Consider the following 22,345-nt stretch of genomic DNA (forward strand, 5'->3'; position numbering starts at 1 on the left):
TCCCTTAGAATTTTCTTCCAGGCATGCCTCTTTTCCTAATTAACACTCCTAGCTTCATTGCTGAACTAAGCACACCCTTACTCCTTGTGTTCTAAATTTTTCTTTTATCACCTATGTACTTCTACTGTTCTTAGTTTCCTCCTGTCTGCTTTCCCTCCCCATTTCTTTTCTCCATCTCTCATCTGTCTTGGCTTTCAGCTCCTTGACTTTCTATCTCTAACATCTTTTGCTTTCTTTTGCCAATACAGTATCTTGAGCCTTATTTCAGTCATCTGACTGCCATATACTCCCATTTCATTTTTTTTTTTTTTTTTTTTTTTTTTTTTTTAAATGCTCTAGAAAACTACAAAATAAGGGGTTGAATTTGTGGTACTTATCAGGAACAGTGAATTTTCATACTGCTGTTTCTTTAACATGTGTCTGGACTGAGATGTCCCCTCACAGCCCCACTCTACCTGAGTGTCAGTCTTCATGCCAGAGGAGACTGACCCTTCCAAGACTCTCTCATAAGAGGAGTAAAATCATGTGGTGGAAGCAAGTGTGAAAATTAAAATCCAGTACATCATAGCAATGCTATAATCTGATCATAGGTGGATAATCTTTGTAAGACTTTGTGTGATTAACCCTCGCATAGTCAGGACAGCTTGATTACAGTATTCTGTTATAATTACAGTAATGCCAGATAATTACAGTTTATTCAACCAGGAGTGAGTCAAATGAGCACAAGTGTTAATACAGTACTGGTACCATTAGCATTCACATGGTCAGGACAACTTGAATATTCTATTCCTGCTGATGCCAATGTTATTGTGAGTCATAGGAGCCCAAGATGTTAAAGTGAGGGGCATTCTCCCAGCATTTTATTTTCCAAAAAATGAAGAGTTGTCCTACTTCAGAATTTTTCCAGAAATATAAACTCCACAGTTAGCAAGTAGTGCCCATACAATTAGTCCTCCTGTGATAATCTTTTGACTGTTAAGTTACCATGTGTAACAGAAAATTGTCTGTCAGAGTTTCGTTGTTACTGATACAGCTGACATGCCAGAAATTACAGCACCAGTTGAAGGAAACTGAAATTACAGTAATTGTTTAACACATCCTTAACTTTTAATTGTACTGGTTATACTGTCATAAAATGTTTGAGATTTTCTTTAAGGTAATTAATAACAGGCTGACTTGCATTTTTTTTTTCTTTTTAGCTGACTGCAGTATTACATAATTAGTCCATATTTAACTAGTTTCACTTAAAACTTTCAACAGTAAATTGTTGATGAATTAGCAGTTTCTTTACTTAAAGTTCTTTGTGATTTATAAAATTGATTTGAACTCAGCAAGGGGTTTTTAGATCTGTGAGCCAAGGTGTGAGGGGCTACTGTATTTCTGCCATTTCTTTTTTCTTTATTCTGAACACTTTTTCAATGTGGCACCATTCTTTTACTTTTTCACCAATTCATTTCAAACACCGCACAGTTGTTCCTTGGTCCAGTATCCCCAACATCCTTTTTCATTGCTTTGATCAAGACACTTTATAGGGATTTATGGGGTTAAACATCAAACCACATAAACACACAAATTTTATCTTATGCTTTTGTATGTTCATTAAGCATCATGATAATATGCACAGAAGCATGTCACTGTACTGTAGCTATGTGAAAACCTTGGGATTGTTGACAGTCTTGTTTTTTAATACCGGTACTTTTAACCCCTCAGTAATGAACCAGAAGCATTTAATTTTTTTCAGTTGTGTTAAAGTATCTGTTTGCCATCACACATAATGGACTTCAAGTGAAAACTGATTATTGTGTGAGAAGTTAACCCATAATGAATTTAAGTCATTGCTTTTCTTTCTTCAGAATTACCAGAAGTAACTGGATTTTCCTTTTGCATCATGTTATGGGAAGCTAAGTTTCAATAACATGACTTGTGGTGACATAATAATGATTCCTAAAGCCATGTGATTTCTTCTCAGAGTTGTATGATTACTGTTTGAAGGAAAAGATAGCTGACCAGAACCTCATAGCAAAGTGGAGGAAACAAGGTTATGAAAATCTCTGCTGCCTGCGCTGCATCCAGGCAAGAGATACAAATTTTGGCACCAACTGTGTTTGCAGAGTGCCAAAGAGCAAGCTAGAGGAGGTAAGTTTATTTCCTGGTAACTGATGTCCTGTAGGTTTTGTAGATGAACTATGATATTGTGGCTAAAGAACTGTTAAGATATATCAGTAGTAGTAGTAGTACTGTAGAAGTAGAGTAACTGTAGTAGTAGTAGTACTGTAGAAGTAAAGTAACTCTGTTCTGTCCGGTTGAACATACCCATCAACCCCAGGTAAGCAGTTGCCCCTGTATGGCCATCCCATGCAGTGAAGTAATGTTTTCTTGTGGTAAACAGCGCCTCATATTAATGAGGCATGAGGAAGAGTGTTGAGGTTTGGTTCTTGGAAGGACACCACATTTGTCTCTCCACCCAGTTAACAGGGACACCACAAGAGGCTCCACATCTCCCAGTTGTCTGCTTATATGGGTACCACCTGGTGTTGTAAATGGTTTCCTGGTTACAGGAAACCATTTTCAACACCGGGTGAGTGAGTGTAGTCACCCAAGGAGGAAGTAGGCAGCAGTACATCAAGTGAGTGGATGATAATAGCCACCACCTACCACTTTGATATACAGTATTTGTGTATGGCAACTGTGTACAGTATCTGGGAAAAAGTGTATGGCAAGGTGAACATTGGATATGGAAGATGTTATGTATATATGTACTGTATATATTGTTGTTGATGTAACGCTGCTGAATGCAACAAGAATTAATACCAGTGTCATATGAAGTGATGTGTATAAGAGCAGCTTACCATGTTATTGTTGTTGTGGTTGGAGAAAATCCATCTGTGCCATGTAGCCTGTAATGCCTGTTTTCTCAGCATTACCTCTGCCTTCCCTCTCCAGCCACCACAATCATTTTCACTGCCTCTGGGTTTGGGGTGAGGACAAAGCTTATCTGTAAATCTCCAGAAATTCATTTAAGATGTTAAAGGCCAGCCAACCATAAAAAAGGTTTGGAGAAAAAGTCATTTAAAGATTTGAAAGATAGACAGTAAACTCTCTCATATCCATCGCCACAAAACCTGTCATAGTCATTATCCATTACAGCAAATAGAGGTTAATTTTTACAAATCCACTGGAAATTTTTCAAATTTGAAAAAAAAAAAAGTAATTATACAAGGGCTCAGAATTGTAGGATTCCCATACTTCATCATCATCACTCTTATTTGTCAAGAGAAATTGTAACAGGTTCATATTCAAACAAAATTGCACACCACTTGTGCCTACACCACTGGAGAGAGAGAGAGAGAGAGAGAGAGAGTAAAACCATTCTTCTGGCAGCTGGGAATAGGCCGAAACTGCCTGCCTGAGCTTACATAAATAGCTTTCAGCAAGTAGACAAGGGATGCAGCTTTCTTGTGTATTTCCCCTTTTGCTTAATTTTCTTATATTGTTTTTTATGAGTTTTGGATGTGACTTGAAAATGAACAAGAAAGAGGGATAGAAGTAACAGGAGAGAGAGAGAGAGAGAGAACTGTCATCTCTTAAATTATATAAGAGAGAAATAGTTATTCATTCATATTCATCATTCATTCATCATCCAATCCTACATTGCCCCATGAGGAGTGTAGGAGCCTGGGGCTAGGCAAGTTGGTCCTGATATTTAAGATGAGAGTGATCAGCCTCGCTCATCCCTGAGTGGCAATACATAAGCAATAAACCCCAACCACCCCTTGAATATAAACCTTCACCAGCTCAGTCTGATTGGAGCGCCGTAATTACCCACTAAACCATCAGGGGCCAAGATTTGGTTATATGGTTACCACCCAGCATAGTAATGGTACCCTGGTGTACAGGAAACCTTTAGGTTTGGCACTCAGTGTAGTGTCACCCACAGGCAGAAGGAAGAGGAAAGAATGAAGGAAAGAAAGACAGAAGAGATAGTGTAATAACACCCGTAGGCAGAAGGACGAGGAAAGAATGAAGGAAAGAAAGAAGAGGATGGAAGGAAAGAAGGATGGAGGAGAGGAAGGGGCAGAGACCTGAGAGCAGCACTGCATCGAGTGAGTGGATGGTGAGCACCCCCACCTACCACAATCATGTCTTAAATTAGTTTAGCTAGAGAGAGAGAGTTATTATCCCGTAAGTTAACTTTGTTGCAGAGAGAGAGAGAGCGTGAGAGTGCAAATCCATTCTGACAACAAGATTGAGGCTAAAATTGCCTGCCTGAGCTAAGATAAACATCTCTTAGCAAGGGGTGAGGGATGGAGTTTTTTTTTGTGTGTTTTCTCTCAAATAGTTTTCCATTATTTTCTTTTATGGCCTTTGGATGTGACTCAAAAATGAATCAGAAAGATGGATAGAAGTAATAGAAGGAGGAAAGGAAGGAGAGAATTATTATCCCATAATGTTAACTTAGCTGGAGAGAGAGTTAGCGCTTTATGTCAGCTGAAGAGACCAAAAACGCGTGTGTAGACCTAAGTGAACAATGTCTCCTCACTGATAAGGGGATGCTAGTTGTATTTTTCCCCTTTCATTTATTTTTCTCATTTTCTGTTGCTTACTTTTAGCCATTGGATGTAACTGGGAAACAATTGAGAGTGAGGGATAGAAGTAACAAGAGGAGGAAAGGAAAGAAAGGAGAAAAGGGAAAAGAGGAAGAGGAAAAATTGGAGATATATATTACCAGGAGGGGGAGAAGAGAGACAGATTATGTAGATGTCTGTCAGTGTGAGGTTTTATAATGAAAAACATATCCCTATGTACACAGAACTAGTTTGCATGGTACATCTGGTTTAACAAATGAATGTAAAAACTAGTTACAGTACGAGCACTTACCGGGCAAGCATGGAGGACCTATTTGTGTTTTAGATGTAACCAACCTTTATTCTTGTTTAAAACTGCTTTATATAGTATTATAGGTATAAGTTGGTGGTGGTCAAACACTGAACCTGTATTTTCTCTTTGGTTATATACTCTTAACTACTTGTAACACTGGGACCTCCTTACAGTGCAGTGACATTTTATTATGCCTATAGAGTGTTTAAGGTTGTTTTCACTGATTGAATGGCTATATCGTACAGTTATAGGGTTTTAAAGGGGGTTAGGCCCCTTGGGGGAGTTGGGTAGGTCAGTTATGTCATTATCTGTCAGTAATTCAGCTACTGACACCCCCATTGGCAGCATTACACAAAAAATGAGAGTTTACTGTAACTCTGTATTGACCACTCCAATTTTTGCCAGTGCACAATAAAAAACAAAAACAAAAAGTGATTAATTAGAATTTTATATTATAAATGGAAAATGTATTTACAGTCATGATAACTGTAATGCAATAAATAGGTGGAAATGTGGCCAATGTTGCATGTTTTTGTGTGATACAAAGCCAAAACCCATCTCATTGTGAAGGTTATGAAATGGTAAGACTATTGATATACTGTCTAATACTTGTGGTGTCCCTCCTGCCCCCCCCCTTTAAAAAAAAAAAAAAAAAAAAAAAAAAAAAAGAGAGAGAGAGAGAGAGAGAGAGAAAAGAAACTTATTCCTAATAAATTAAGTTTAAAAAACTGGCAGGTGTTTGGTGTCAGATGTCTTACTCACAGGCTGAGAAATGTCTCATTGTCTTGAAGATGTTTGCCCAGTGGTTCTTCTTCCTTCCCCATGGCAGCACTTTCTGTTTGGCCAGTTGAATGCAGTAGGGTTGATAACTGGGGATCCAGATTATGGACTCTTGGCCGTTCTAGAAGGGTCAGCGTTCAGTTCTTTTGGGGCAAAAAAATGTGCGCTAGGCCAGGGGAGCATGTTGAAACCTGCAGGACCGTTTTGCCAGTTTTGGTCGGTTGGCCCATCTTCCACAGAATGCTTCACATTTACCTTGATTATTCAGGATCAGTTTTCCTTGAGGCATTATCACTTTTTGCTCATGTTATCAGAGTGATGTTTTCAGCCAAGGATGTCTCAGTTCAGTATAGGCAGCTCATCTTTGCTGAAAGCACCCCCCCCCCCAGACAATTTTGAGCATGCAGTGTTTCCTTTAATGGCATCGTGGTAAATATCTTTCACTGATCATTTATTAGACAGCCAAACTTGACATCATATTATGCCTTTGTATTTGCTGTGTTCCCTGTGTGCCAACAAGTGGGTTGACGGAAAGTTAATACCCCTCCCCAGGAAACAAACTAAAAATACAAACGAGAAGCCTCGGATCAGGATGGACCAACAGGTGATGACCAAGGACTGTACGGAGTGCATCATGGAATGTAAGGGATGCGAATGTTGAGGTGAAAGAGAGAGATTGTCTAGGTGCGTGACGGTGCAAAAGTGTACTGTACATATGGGGATTAACAGAGACTAAATGAAGAGGTTAGAGAGTGGGAGTATGGATGGGGTATATGCATGGGAATAGGTGAGAATGAAAGGGCAAAAGGGGGTGTATGTATTGTTGTGTGCAAGAGATGGAAGAAGAATATAAGAGAGTATGGATCATTTGGTTCAAGGATTGTGTGGGTAAGACTGAAAGTGGGAATGGAAGCGTAGGTGATTGAGTGTGTTATGCGCCAGCGCAAGATCGTGCAAGCGGAGCGAAAGAAGAGTTCTGGGCAAATGTGGAAGCGTGCATGGAAAAGTTTGAGAGGAATGAGAGAATGTTTTTGATGGGAGATATGAATGGAAAAGTAGGGAATGTGAAGGTGGATGAAGCACTTGGTGTGTGGGGTGTGCCTGCAGAAGTAGATGAGAATGGCAATGCTCTAGTGGACATTTCTGTGGGGAGAGAGTTGGTGATAGCCAATACCATCTTTAGGCACAAAATGATCCACAGGGATATGTGGCAAGTGATGAGAAGGGCGAGGGGTGAGTCGAATGAACGAAAGGCAGTGATTGATTATGTGAGTGTGGATGAGAGAATGAAAAGGTCTTGGTGATGCTGAAAGCCAGGGTTCAAGTGCAATGGAGGAATAGGAGGAGGGAAGAATAGGAGAAAGTAGCCTATACAAAGAGGGTAGAAAGGTTGTAAGAGGATGGAAAAAAGGCAGAATATAAGAGAGAAGTGGAGGAGTGATTGGGTATACAGTCAAGTCGCCTAAGGCATGGCTAATTGGTTCTGGACCATGCCCGTGCCATACAAATAACTAAACCTGTGGGAAAAATGCAGTTTGGTTCTGGATGTTTGCCCAAAGTCCCCCTTTTCACTCTACTTTTCCCTATTTTTCCGCACTTTACACACGCACACAATCAAGCAATCAGTCAAACAAAAGTGACAACCCACCTTAATCACTTCCTGTGTCGGTCCAAGTCGTCTCCAAGACCAAAACAAACACTATCACACCAATACAGGCAGCGTTACTCACGTACAGTAAATCGTTGCAACAACACAATAATCACACTTGCATAACATTGGCCTGGTGCTACACAACATATAGTGTAGTACAATGCTTGGCTGAGAGGTGATGATAGCAGGGGGGCACATGTGAACGAGTGGAAAAGACAGGGCTTTGAAGGGGTGGCGGGACTGCGCAACTGAACAAAAATAATGCTCTGCATACCTGTGTCGCCATCTTGCCTGAGACGAGCAACAGTCGCCTTGCGGTCGCCTGGCGCTTCGTACGAAATTTTCCGATGGCAACATCATTATAGTGGGAAATTCATCATAAACTGGACTTTTGGGTGTAACTTTTTTGTTATTGTTGTAGCGAATTATTGTATACCGGTTCAACGCATAATGAGTAGTGACTGTATACGTACCTGACTCCGACGACGATAGAGCTTAAGTAGGGTTGAGGATTCAGAGGCAAGAGGCGTGTTTTAAACCTTGCGGCGCCCACGCCATAGGTATAGTTTATGCATGTGGTTCATTTTTTTGGATCTGGCATCTTGCCGTGTCATAGAAAACTGTGCCATAGAAGCACACGACTTGACTGTATATGATCTAGAGCAGATGGGGGAAGTGGAAGGTGTGTGTAAGATTTTCACAGAAGAAATCTGTGCAGCATGTGAGGTGGTGTGTGGGGTGAAGAGAAAATGAAATGGGGTGCCAGGAACAGCATGGTGGAATGAAGAGGTGAGGCAGGCTGTGGTGCAAAAGAAGAAAGCATATACTGTACCATAAAAGTCCTTTAATCTGAATATCAGGGGACTGAGGGTCTCTCGGACTGTTGGTTTTTTCAGACTGCTGGGAGGAACCTCTGATGATCACTAATATCTGCCCAGGGGTGCCCCCTTCCTACTCCTGTATACCCAGGGAAGCAGGGAGGGGGGAATGAAACGACCTCCACCCACCTCTACCCCAGCTCACAACCCTCCCCCATACCCCTACCCAACCTCCCAACTCTCCTCCAAACCCCTGCCCAAACCCCCCCACCTGTCATTCTTAACTGATAGTTATATTTCAAGCTCATTTCTTACTTAACACTCTTGGTTCTATTACTGACAGAAACATAGAACACTAGGATATGTTAAAAGTATATAATGTAACTATCAACACACTGCAGCAAGAAAAATTAATGCATTATGATGTTGACAGTAAAACAAAAATGTTAACAATGGCCACCTCAGGCCTCATGTGATGGGTGCACTGTTTTGGAAACACACACACACACATACACAGAGGCCTGGGATGGCCGATACTGTCCTTGTACTGTGTAATGCATTTATTTCTTGTTCCTCCAACTATCTATGCACTACACCACATGCACTTTACATTCCACACAACGTATCCCACTATGTTACAGGGGTTGGCGCCAGCAAGGGCATGCAGCCAGAAAACTTTGCCCCCGCTACCTAGTGGCGGACTTCTAGGGGGAGGCGTGGCGGGGGTTCCGCCGGCATAGATCGTGGGTCCAGGGCGAAATGGGGCTCGGGCCTGTGCTGGAGGGTACAGGGCATTGCGGTTCCCAGGCTGCCGCTTCCGCCTAATAGAGAGGGGCCCGAATCTGGGAGTAGCGCCCCAGGAGGCTGCCCTATCAGTGGGTGTATAATGGTGGGATAGTTGCAGTGCTAAGGTGTGCTTGGAGGGTGTCCCTGCAGCTGTCCTGGCAGGATGCCCCAAGGCCACTACCACAGCCACTGGTAAGCTGGTGGGCTAGGGGTCCCAGATCCATTGCCTGGACCTGGGACTGTGCAGTGAGTGGGACCTGTGCTATGTCTGTCCCCCCCCTTTATTAATACTGAAGATGACAAAACAAAACAAGTTTCAAAGCAAGCCTGAGGACAGTAAATCACCCATGGGGATGAGGATGGGTTCATGGAATGTGGGAAGTTTGAGGGGAAGAGTGGGGGAAGTCATTGAGGCATTCAGTAGGAGGTGGGTGGATGTGGCGTGTTTGCAGGAAGTCCAGTACAGGGGTGGATCAGCCAGAAAGATTGTTGGGAAGGACTGTTGCTATAAGTTGTTTTGGCAGGGGGGGACAGATGGATATGGAGGTGTTGGTGTGATGGTTGCGGAGAAATGGGTGGAATATGTTATGAATGTTTTGAGAGTAAGCGATAGGATATTGGTAGTGAAAATTCTGTTGGGTAGAGAGATAGCTGGGATTATATCGGCATATGCTCTACAGGCAGGATTGGATGTAGCAGAGAAAGATAGATTTTGGGATGATTTAATATGTGTAGTGGGTGGTATGCGGGATGATGAGATAGTGATTTTGGGAGGGGACTTAAATGGTCATGTAGGTGAAGCAGCACAAGGTTATGAAGGAGTGCATGGGGGATGTGCGTATGGTCTAAGGAATGCAGAAGGGGAACGGATACTCGAGTTTGGGGAGGCAACGGACATGATTGTGTGCAACACATATTTTAGGAAGAGACAGTAGGTTAATTACGTATGAGTCTGGGGGAAATAGCAGTCAGATAGATTATTTTCTGGTTAGGAGGGCCGATAGGAGGTTAGTGAGGGATGTTAAAGTTACAGGAAGTGAGGAGTGTGTGCAGCAGCACAAACTACTGATTTGTGATATGGCACTTAGGAACGAGTGATGAAAAAGAGGACTTATGTACCTAGGAGGAAAATATGGAAGCTGAAAAACCAAGTAACAAGGGATGCCTTCTATAGCGAGTTGAGGAGAGTAGTGGCTGAACAGGGAGCTGTAGACAGAGGCTTTGATGAACAGTACAGAGCTCTCAAGAACAATTTCTTGAGAGTTACTGATGTGGCATGCGGTTGGACAAGAGGACCACCAAGACATAAAGTAACTTGGTGGTGGGATGAGGGTATAGAAGCTGCAGTTAACCCCAAATGCGCGGACAATGGACAGCCAACCCCCCCCCGGGTGCCGGGGTTCGATCACGGTCTGAGTACCTGTAGGAAAATATTAGCCAAAAATCAGAGATTAACCCTAGAACATTATACTTGGTATGGCAGATAATACTTACATTCAGCTTTCTCCAGAGACAGGTGTTGAGCCTTCATGGACTACCCAAGGACTTGTGGAGACTTGCAAAGTTGGGTAACAAAATCTTCACTTTCACACCTCCAGCAACCCGGTTTCCCCTCTACCACAGCCTCATTCTGTCACAGTAAACTTTATACTACAACGTAAAGGTAGTTTGGAATCCGTATTTGTACAAAAAGTACTGAAAATAAGGCTAAAATCAACGAAGTGTACGGCCGACATGCAGCGCGGCAGCGGTCTTCCCGTCACTCAACAAACATTTCCATTTTCACAGCTAAAAACACGTATACTACATTATTTTCAATCATATTACTTCCCAAAAGATCACCGCAGCACGCTTTTTATTCTGCCTTACGCCCGTCACTTTATTCTCGCTCCTGTCGGCCGCTCACACTGACTCGGAAGAGCTAGAACTCGCCATAATGTCATTTTGAAAGCCTGCGGTAAACTGATGCTAAACAGGGGCAAACCGTGCGAAAAAAAGCTAGTGTGACAACTGGGGAAACAAGCATTTCCTATTAGCATAAACTGCTTGTGAGAGGAGAGCGGAGATTTACAGTTCTGAGCAGTCAGAGCGCTGCCATGTATCACAGCCAGGCTGGCCGGGCCATGGTGTGGGGGGGGAGGGGGGGAAAAAACGCGATACTTGGCAACAATGGAGGTCAGTAGTACAAAGGTAAAGTATGCTAATTGGAGCTAAAGGGTGCTGGTACTGATAGACAATACCAGCTGGAACATCCTTGCCAGCGTTTATTCAAAATTAACTCGAATCGCAAACGCGACGATCCGCTGTTATGTCCTTTTTGGCGAGCGTCGCAAACACGACGCCCCGCATTTTAGGGGTTAAGGAGAAAAGAAGGCTTTTCCGGGAATGGAAGAAGGGTGGTAGCAAAGAGGAATATTTGGCTGCCAAGCCTAGGGGCTAGAAGAGAGATATACAGGGCAAAGTCTGAGTCCCAGAGACTATTACTTGATAACCTAAATCATGGGGAAAGGAAAATTATGATATTTAGGGTGGCAGGTCAAGTGAAGAGGGATAATTGGGATATTATAGGTGAGCAGTGTGTGAAGAGTGATGAAGGAAGGGTAGTGGTGAACAGTGGGGATATTAAAGATGCATGGAGAGAGCATTATAGCTGGTTGTTGAACGAGGAGTTTGACTGGGACAGAAAAAGTTTGGAGCCAGCAGATCCAGTGTCTGGTCCTTGGCCTTTGATTCATGCTGCTACTGTGAGTGAGGCAATAGGCAGGATGAAGGTGGGGAAGGCAGCAGGTGTCTCTGGGTTGACTGCCGAAATGTTGAGGGCCTCAGGCGATATAGGGGTGAGTTTAGTCACTGACCTGATAAACAGGATTATCTATGAGTGTGTTGTCCCAGATGATTGGCTGAAGAGTGTAATTGTAAATGTGTATAAAGGGAAGGGTGATGCCCTGGAAAGAGGAAATTATAGAGGTATAAAGCTTTTAAATCAGATAATGAAGGTAATGGAGAGAGTTTTAGAAGGTATGATTAGAGAAAGAGTGAATATTGATGAGATGCAGTTTGGGTTTATGCCAAGTAGGGGGACCACTGATGCTATATTCATTGTTCGACAGCTTCAGGAAAAATATATTGGTAGGAGAAGGGATCTTTATTTTGTTTTTGTTGATTTGGAAAAGGCCTCTGACAAGAGTCCCTAAAGAGGTGGTGAAGTGGGCAATGAGAAAGCTTGGCTTGGAGGAGTGGCTGGTTAGGGTGGTTATGGCTATGTATGTGGGTGTTCACACCCAGGTAAGAGTGAATGGAGATTTGAGTGATGAGTTTTCCGTGAATGTTGGTGTGCATCAGGGGTCAGTCTTGAGTCCCATGTTGTTTATCATGGTACTTGAAGCCCGTTCACGTGACTTTAGAAACGGACTCCTGTGGGAGTTGTTGTATGCTGATGATTTGGTGTTGATTGCAGAGAACGAAAGGGAGACGGAGGAAAGGTTTAGGAAGTGGAGAGATGGTATGGGGCATAAGGGTTTAACGGTAGATGCAGATAAAACAAAAGTGATGATATCTAGGGTTGGTGGCGGTACTGTCAAAGACGAGGGAGAGTAGCCATGTGCAGTTTGCCACAAGGGCGTGGGAAGTAATTCCATCTTGTGCGGTGTATGTGATAAGTGGGTGCATAAGAGATGTAGTGATATCAGAGGTAGACTGCGAGATAATGCTGATTTTATGTGTATGGCGTGTCGGGGTGAGCAGGTGGAGATTGTCAGATGTGAAAGGATTGAACTTGCTGGTGAATCTCTTGAGTGTGTGGAAGAGTTTTGTTATTTGGGGGACATGTTGTGTGCTGGAGGTGGGGCTGGAGCTAGCTCTGTTGCTAGGGTGAGAAGTGGTTGGAAGTTCAGGGAGCTCTTGCCTCTCCTGACATTGATAGGACTCTCCCTACGTGCTAAGAGGTCTTTGTATGCATTATGTGTTAGGAGTGTAATGCTGTATGGTAGTGAGACCTGGGCAGTGAAGGAGGAAGATATTCGCCGGCTCAGGCGTACAGAAATGACAATTATTAGGTGGATGTGCAGTGCGTCCCTGCGTCCAAGGCCTGGAGGGGCTGGGTTTACGATGGAAGAGTTGAGAGGTAGGATGGGACTGGAGTGTATTGGTGTTGTGATGAGGAGGGGTAGATTGAGATAGTTTGGACATGTGGAGAGGATGGGGGATGATAATTGGGTGAGGAAGGTGAGAAGTGTTAATTTTGGGGGTGGGGTTATGAGGGGTAGACTGAGAAAGACATGGGACGAGGTCATTAAGTGTGACCTCAGGGTTAAGGGACTGAACAGGGAGGCTGCAATGGATCTTGCAGCATGGAGAGCCGCCATTAGGCGACCAAGGCCGACACATGCAAGCGTGTTGGAGCCTTTGAAAACGATACCAAACAAAAACGAAACGAAACAGCGTGTTCATAGCTATATTATATACTTTTTACATATCCTAGTGTTTTATGTTTGTGTATTAATGTGACTATGAGTGTAAAGTATGAGGTTAGCTTGAGATGTAACTGCCAGTTAAGAATGACCAGTGGGGATTGGGTAAGGGTATGGGGGAGGCTTGGGAGCTGGGGTAGAGGTGGGTGGAACCTGTTTTGGCCCCTCCCTCCCAGCTTTCCTGGGTATATAGGGGTATGAAGTGAAGCTGGATTTAGTGATCGTGAGGGTACATGAACATTAAATAAACACCTAAAATGATATGGGTTATTGTTTTACTCACCAGAAATGCATAGAAGTGTAGATGAATAGTTGCAGGCAGATACATCAAGGTCCAAGAGCCAGTCCAAACCATGTACGAGGTGTACCCAAAAGTTCCAGTAATTTGAATATTGTAGGAAAATAAGTTACTCTGCCCCCTAATTCTCACTGTTGCCCTCAAAGTAGTCTCCTTGGACATGTATACAGTGGTTCCAGCGTTTTTTCCACGGTTCCATGCATCCCTGGAAGGTTTCAGGCGTGATGGTCTTGAACACCTCCTGCGATTCTCTCTGGATCTCCTCAGTCGAGTCAAATCGACGCCCTTTCAGTCAAAATTTCAGCTTGGAAAACAGGAAAAAGTCACAGGGGGCTTGGTCAGGCAAATAGGGTGGGTGGGGAATGACTACCGAGTAAGTGGAAGCCAGGAACTGCCGGACAACAGTTGATGGTTGGTCGGGGGCATCGTCATGATGCAGGACCTAGTCTTTGTTCTTCCATTGTTCTGGATGTTTGCGGCACATATTCTCCCTCAGATGCTGCAAAACTTCACAGTAAAACTTTCCCCTGACAGATTGACCGGGTGGGACAAATTCCTTGTGAACAATCCCTTGGATATCGAAGAAAGTGATCAACATCGGCTTAACATTGCTGCGCCATTGATCCGCCATTTCAAATCACCGAACCACATATGCACCACTCCACAATAGTAAGCGTAGCTCAACAACATGTCCGCTCACAGACACGGCCGGGGCCGCACTGATGCACAAGGGGTGCTGCTGACTCCTCCTAGTGGCAAAAGGCAAAGCTGCAGATGGTTGTCTCCCTCTGTTCAGATTACTGGAACATTTGGGTTGCACCTCGTAAATCCTTAGACAAGGCCCAGAGGTGTGTTTCCATACTCTCAAATGTAAATTCAAAAAATTCTGAAAACTTTCATGCAGTAAAAAAATCATTCACAGAATTCCATTGAGAAAAAAAAAAAAAAATTCTGTTGCATCATTATGTATATTTTTGTACCCGTAAATGGAAATAGTAATATCTGAACATTTTCTTGAGCTGCAAAACTCACCTCAGTTAATAATAAAAAAAAATAAATAAACATTTCTGATGAAAAATATGAGTGCATTTAAGTACTTAGGTAGTGTGATGAGTAACAGTTGTAGTTTGGAGGATGAGTGCTTGAAAGGGTACAACAGGGAAGAAAGGTTGCAGGTTCTTTGAAAGCAGTGATAAGAAATTGGAAAGTGAGCATGGAAGTAAAATAGTCATTGCATGATAGTATTGTGAAACCAACTCTAACGTATGGAAGCAAAGCTTGGACCTTGTTGGAAGGACAGAAGTCAAGAGTGAGAGCAGTATAAATGAGTTATGCAAGAGGAGCATGTGGAGTTACATGGAGAGACAGGCTGACAAATGAGGAAGTGAAGAAGCATTGTGGTGTGGATGTGGATGTGATAGAAAGCCTTAGGAGAAACACAATGAGGTGATTTGGCCATTTGGAGAGGATGAAGAATGAGAGGCTAATGAGGAGAGTGTATGTGAGTGAGATGGAGGGAGGTAGAGGGAGGGGGAGGCCGAAGATGAGATGGAGGGATGGAATGGGGAGATATATGAGAGAGGGGTGTGTGAGCTGGGGGGAGGGTAACAAAATGGCAGGGGACAAGGTGTCATGGAGATGATTTGTTTGTGGCCACCCCTTATGGGATTAAAGCATCTGGCAGTAGATAGATAGATTAACACAAGTTACTAAAAGTGTTTTTTCCATGCATAGTTGCATTGTGCAATTTCTGATTCTACCAAAACTGGCATATTTACTGTGGCATTCATTAAAACCAAACACTCTGACCCCATATGCTCGGTTCTGCAGCAATACATACCGTCCTTTGCTAGCTAAGTTATTTGTAACAAAAAAACATGCACTGTTAGGCCAGTGGAACATAACATCTGTTATCAAGAGCCTGCCACCAGTGTTTTCATACAGATAAGTGAACAAATTTAACATGTGGGAACTGGGTGGCTTTATGTAAAAACAAACATTTTGACCTTTAATGTATCAGGTTTGAGCTTATTTTGAGAAGCAGCTTTTCATCCATCCATTCATCATCCAATCGTATGTCGCCCAATGAGGAGCGTAGGAACCCAGGGCTAGGCAAGTTGGTCCTGACATTTAAGGTGAGAGTGACCAGCCTCATTCATCCCTGAGTGGCATAACGTGAGCAATAAACCCCAGCCACCCCTTGGATATAAACCTACACAGGCTCAATCCAATTGGAGCGCCTTAATTGCCCACTAAACCATCAGGTGGCATAATTTGGTTATATGGCTACCACCCAGCATAGTAAATGGTTTACTGGTGTACAGGAAACTATTTGGCTTGTCACTTAGTGTCGAGTCACCCATACGCAGAATGAACGAAAGACAGAAGCCTTTATCTTATTGAATAGCATAAGCATACCTGTATTCCATTTTTCAGTCTATATTTTCATAAAATGACAAGTTACGGTACATTCGAGAATATTCCATTTAGAGGTCTTTAGGGAGGTGGTGAAGTGGGCAGTGAGAAAGCTTGGAATCAAGGAGTGGTTGGTTAGAATGGTTATGGCTTTGTATGTGGGTGCTTACACCTATTTTAAAGTGAGTGTAGATTTGAGTGGTGAGTTTTCTGTATACAGTATGTTGGCATGCATCGAGGGTCAGTATTGAGCCCCTTATTATTTGTTGTGGTGCTTGAAGCTCTTACATGGATTCAGATATGATCTCCCATGGGAGATGTTGTATGCTGATGGCATGGTGTTGATTGCAGAGAATAAAAGGAAGTTGGAGGAAAGATTTAGGAAATGGAGAGACGGAATAGGGCACGAGGGTTTGAAAGTACAGTAAATGCGGATAAAACGAAAGTGATGATATATAGGGCTGGTGGTGGTACTGTCAAAGCAGAGAGAATGTGGCCATGTGTTGGAAGTTACTCCATCTTGTGCAGTGTTTATGGTAAGTGGATACATAAGAGATTTGATATTAAGAGGTAAACTGCATTATAATGCTGATTTTGTGTGTACGTTGTGTCAGGGAGAGCATGTAGAGATTGATCTTACTGGTGAGTCTCTTGAGTGTGTGGAGGAGTTTTGTTACATGGGGGACATGTTATGTGCATGAGGTGAGGCTGGAGGTAGCTCTGTGGGTAGGGTAAGGAGTGGTTGGAGGAAGTTCAGTGAGCTGTTGTCTCTCCTGACATTGAGAGGGCTCTTGTTCAGTGCTAAGGGATCTTTGTTTTGAGCATGTGTTAGGCGTTAATTCTGTATGGTAGTAAGACATGAACAGTAAAGGAAGAGGATTTTTTATAGGCTCTCAGACTTATAGAAATGACAGTGATTAGATGGATGTGAAGTGTGTCCTTGAAAGCAAGACTTGGGAGGGGCTAGGATTACGATTGAAGAGTTCAGTGGAAAGATGGGAGTGGAGAGTACTGGTGTTAATGATGATGGTTTGGGCATAGTGAGAGAATGGAGAATGACAGTTAGGTGTGGAAGGTGAGAAGTGTCAGTGTCAGTGTTAGGGTTGCAAGAAGTAGACCGAAAAAGACCTGGGACGAGGTCATAGTGTGACCTCATGGGTAAGTGACTAAATAGGGAGGCTGCCAGAGATTGAGCTGCATGGAGAGCTGCCTTTAGGTAACCAAGGCTGATGCATGCAAGCATGCTGGAGCCTGTATAAATGATATAAATGAGTAATATGAAATTTATGATTCAAGGATAAATTTGGAGGTTAAGATCCTGTTCATAAAAAAATCATCTTACCTCTGTTCATTTATTAAATTCCAGTATTTAGTTTCTTGATCTTCACTGTGAATCTAGGGAATAACCAAAAGTTTGCAGTGTATTTTCCCTTAAACACAAGTGAGCTTAAAAAAAAAAAAGTAAAATAAAAGTCACCAGCTCCACATGTCAGACAGGTGTCCTGCACTGCATCTTACAAGCGATACCGTACTCTTTCAAGTTACAGCCCATCGTTCTGGAAGTCAGTAACGAATAATTTTTCAAAATTTGAAGAGACTGGATTTATGGACAGAACCTATCAAAAATTTGCTCACAGCTCATACACCACCAACTTGAAGCCAGTTCTCCTAGTCATTCATAATGAACGAGATATTCCTTTGGTTAATATTGCTTCATTGTTTTACTTCCCTCTCCCCAAGAAAAAGGCAGTGGTATACAAAACGCTCTTTTAGAAGTAAGTAAATGAGAGAGGGGGGTGTAAGCTGGGGAGAGGGCAGTGAAATGGTGGAGGACAGGGTGACATGGAAGGAATTTGTTTGTGGGCACCCCGTACGGGAATAAGGCATCTGGCAATGGATGGATAGAAGTAAAAAGTGTTGTGAGCATCACTAGTTGTATTTGGTAATTCAGGATTCACATCAGAACCAGCCAGTTCTGATATGATACGTATGATTGGAAAATTTTCCTATTCTGATTCTGTTATCGCCACCAATTAGTCTTTGCCTGCCATATTGCAGCACTATATTTGCCTCATTTGTTCTGTACCACTAATTTTCCTGAGGACACCTTATGATGATTGTGTTTACTGAAGCTTTTGAGTCAACTTTGAATGCTCAGTGTTTTTGAGTCCTCATGCATGTAAGAGCTGAACATGAGCAAATAAGACGTCAGTAATTAAGTAGGGTTTAAGAATGTACTGTACTAAGTCAGTTAATAATGCAAAACCTTACCTCTGTGAAGCTGCTTTTCTAAGAGTAAGTAATGTGACTTTTCAAGGAGGGGTGAAGAGAAAATGAGACACTAAGAATACTGTACTGAGAAATAATGGACTGACATGCATTTTTTTAGGTAAATAAGTTATATGGAAAATGTGGCAGACTGAATGATGGAGCATAGCAACCTTTATTTCTAATTGCACAGATTAATATATGTTACTGCAGCGTTGCTGACAAATAATATAATTTTTGTAAATACAGTAGACCCTCACTGTAATGGATTAATTGGAGAAAAGCCTGATCTGATAAAAGTTGATTGTCCATTATATCCAACGGTTCCCCCTCCTTCCACCAGTGGGATTTCAAGCACATTTGAAAGTAGTACAGTGGCATATTACACTAACTTGCCCCATATTTCACATCCATGTTATACTACTACTTTGTGACCTGTACACTATTACTGTAGCCTTGTCTGTTATTAAAACTCAGCAGTCAGGAATGGGAGAGGGCAGTTTCACACCAGATTGGGGTAAAAACAGTAGGAAACACGTGTTGCAACCCTTTGCACCCCATTTATCAGACATTGTTCTGTATAGCTGATGGAAGTTTGACAGCCTTCATAGTGTTTGTAAAATTCGATATCCTCTATACTGGGATCCTTTATAGTGAGGGTCTACGTCTTTCTTTCTTTATTTCATTATTACTTATTTAATTTATTATTTTTTTTAGGGCAAGATTGTGGAATGTGTTCACTGTGGCTGTCGTGGGTGCTCAGGTTAAACAACAGTATCCACAGTTCAGTATTGTTACTTAGCATTGGTCACAGACTGCATCAGATGTTAACCTCTCCAGTTTTGTGACGTACCCCCAGTACCACCACCACCACCACCAGACAGTTGTATGCAGTACAGGACAACTCAGTAGTGAAGCAGTTAAGGGAAAGTATCTAACACCTCCAGTAAAAAAAAAATATTAAAAATACAATTATTTTGTACCATTGGGTATAAACTAAAAATGTCATCAAATTGAAGGGGTTGAGGAAAGTCTGACATACATTTTTTTGTCCCTGGTAAAGAGAATTATGGAAGACGAATTATTATTGTATCTTAAGGCATATATTGATAAGTTTGCATTTTTCAAGGAACTGATTCTGCAAGTATGGAGTTAGGAAAATAAAACTCTTTTGGATTTTTGTGTCTATACAATTTGGCCTGGCAAAAAAAAAAAAAAAATGTTCTAGAACAATATCAAGACAAATCATGTTAGAATTTGTTACAATCAAGACACACACGCATGTGCACAGCACCTAGCAGCAGTTTAGGATGTGGATGTCAACACTTGGGGGTTGGAAGGGCACAGAAACTGTGTTAATAAACAATGTAAAATTTACATTGAAATATTAACAGTAAATACTAAAAGCTGAGAGATCTTTTGATAGCACTTGTACTCTTTTATTATTGTCATGCAGATATATCTTTAAATTTATGCAGTGAATTTGTTAAAGTACATTATACAGTATAGGTACAGCATATCATCAGTTTAACACAGTGATTTACCAAACTCCCAACTCACTGCACAACATCTTGTCAGTTATCAGTGTCCAATATAGCAACCAAAGGATGAGTAAATTAAATTGCAATACATTTGTGTTTGTCTCCATCGTGACAGGTAGACGCTTAACTTGTGGTTGTCTGTATCATAACGGGTAGATGTTCAACTTGTGTTTGGCTGTATCGTGACAGGTGGATGCTCAACATGTGGTTGTCTGTCACCCTGCCAAAACAGTATGCTCATGCAGCACCAGTATTATTTCACTCATCAGCAAAGCTATATTTTCGGTGTGACAATGAGTAAATAACTACAGTACTGTGTTTTTTCCTCTTGCAGTTCACTGGAATGTCAATTTAATGCGAGATAGGGCTGTGAGAGTTAACTTAGAAATTGGTTTTGCACTAAATTGAAGTGTTTAAATGGAAATCATTTGGGGCTTTCAAACAAGCCCTACTCTTGCCGCTGTGATTCAGTTTTTCCTCTTCCTATCTCAATTGATTCCTCATTGCGACTGAGACCAAATGCTTGGTACTCAGAGAGAGCTGATGATTGGGTTGGTGATTTAAAAAAAAAAAAAAATCAATCAATGAATTTTTTATTTATTTGATTTGTCTGTGTATTATATAGCTAATATTTCAAAAGCAGTATACTGAATACTGTTAACTTCATGTCCTGTCTATCCACTTATGGTTCAAGCTGAAAGCCACTGCCCAGAATCCAGATACATACCTGTTCAAGTCCTGTCTGTACACTACTGGTTAAGGCTGAATTGCCTGTGGTAATCAACACAGCATATTCCAAAGCTGATTATATTACCACACAGAAAAATCTTAGGCTGATATTATTATGACATGGCGTTAATTGACCAAGCATAGCCTACCTAGTCTTATGGCTTTAGTTTTTAATTTATGGCTCATTATTTCAGATGTACAGTACAAATAATTTCAATACTTAGTTACACAAATGTAAAAATATTTTTTCTGTCACAATGTTGCAATTTCTAATGGCACCATTCTCCAAAATCTGCTAACTTAATGCTTAAGTATCTGAATTAATGAATGTCAGCACAACGTTATACACAACTTTTATAAACCAGATTTTATTTTTTGTTAAATATTAGATTTAAAAAATAAATAAATAAATAAAAATGATTTTTTAAGCATAAAAATCAATTATTTAATCACATGATTAAATCAATTTGATTTAATCAATGCCAACCCTGGTAGCCTGAAGTGAAATCCCACTTCATCCCTGTCAGCCATTATGCACTCACACTTCTAAGTTTCTACTAAAAAAAAAATATGCAAAATGTAATCCATATAAATGCACACCAAACAAAGAGCAAAGCAACAATAATTAGCAAGGTTATATGGGAACAGGGTAGGCAAGCTGACTCTACCCTCTTTTCTCCCTCTCACTGTTTCATTGCCAGGTTTGTGCTTGCTTTTGAACAACCAGAATTAACAAAGCATTATTAACTGGTAGGAATTTAATAAAAACATACTTTCACTCACCTCACAACAAAAAATGAAAGTGAAGGTCAGCTGTTATGCAGTGGTAACACTGCTACCTTGCTATGCACACGCATGTACATACGAGTACATTCACTTGTCACGTGCTGACAGAAAGCAGAGAGAAATCACACATCTTCAGAGAAGAAACTCATTGACATTCCACTGTGGTGGAATATATTGTTTAGAGGTAATGCTATCCCATGTGCAAACAAAAGGGCATAAACTAGGGCCCAGACTACCTTAAATAGGGATCATTACGATTTAGTGCAACATTCAATTTCTTGTACAGGGTGGTGCCTGAATTAGTGCGTTAAATTGAGGAGATATATATATATATATATATATATATATAATACTGTACCTCAGAATAATTACTATGCTGCATAGTTCAGTTTTGTAATTGAAATTTGCAGCTGTTTCAGTTTAGAAAAAAAAAAAAAATGGGAAAACATGACAGACTCATGCTACATGTAAAACCACAGATGATGATAATTGAGCTTAATATTAAAGTTTGGGTTAATGTTGTTTGGTTTTTTACTTTTCTGCAATATAATCAAGAGAAAACTCCTAGAATGATTTTCTTACCTATATCATACATTTACCTTCCTTGCCCCAATTGTTGTCCCCACACATGATCTACCCATTGTGATATCTTGACTGTTATTGTTCTTGATAAGTCTTAACAACGGTACATCTAGCAAAGTGTGGAACTGCTAATTTGGTAGTTCAGGGTGGAAAATAGCTTACAAGGAGAATCATTAGCAGTATGGAATGTCTAAATGTTAGAACAAATTATGTAAACTTAAGAAACATCTCTTAAAATGTGTAAATGCAACTGTAATTCAATGTAGAAGAAAGCACAAAACTAATATTAAAGCCAAGGATGGACTGAAATATCAGGCACACAGTACATGGGTACTTGCCTTTGT

The 22,345-nt window shown here is 41.4% G+C and overlaps 1 protein-coding gene across 3 annotated transcripts in view; it reads left to right on the forward strand.

Moving 5' to 3' along the window:
- l(1)10Bb (BUD31-like protein) overlaps positions 1 to 21,940 on the forward strand; it is a 37,257-nt gene extending 15,317 nt beyond the window's left edge. The window contains exons 3-5 of one of the 3 annotated variants that reach the window (XR_013895996.1): positions 1,970 to 2,136; positions 14,215 to 14,349; positions 19,081 to 21,940. Coding sequence is in view for 2 of the 3 variants with exons in the window: in XM_080266930.1 (XP_080123056.1) it covers positions 1,970 to 2,136; positions 19,081 to 19,131 (218 nt within the window). In the remaining variant the exon portion in view is untranslated. Of the gene's footprint in view, positions 1 to 1,969; positions 2,137 to 2,389; positions 2,523 to 14,214; positions 14,350 to 19,080 lie in introns of those variants that run through there. The other 2 variants (XM_080266930.1, XM_080266931.1) reach the window with 2 other exon arrangements.
- Positions 21,941 to 22,345: the final 405 nt, after the last annotated feature.

This window comes from Coenobita brevimanus, chromosome 22 (genome assembly GCF_032717465.1).
Source record: "Coenobita brevimanus isolate Jiangsu-jjx chromosome 22, ASM3271746v2, whole genome shotgun sequence".
NCBI classification, from domain to species: Eukaryota; Metazoa; Arthropoda; class Malacostraca; order Decapoda; family Coenobitidae; genus Coenobita; species Coenobita brevimanus.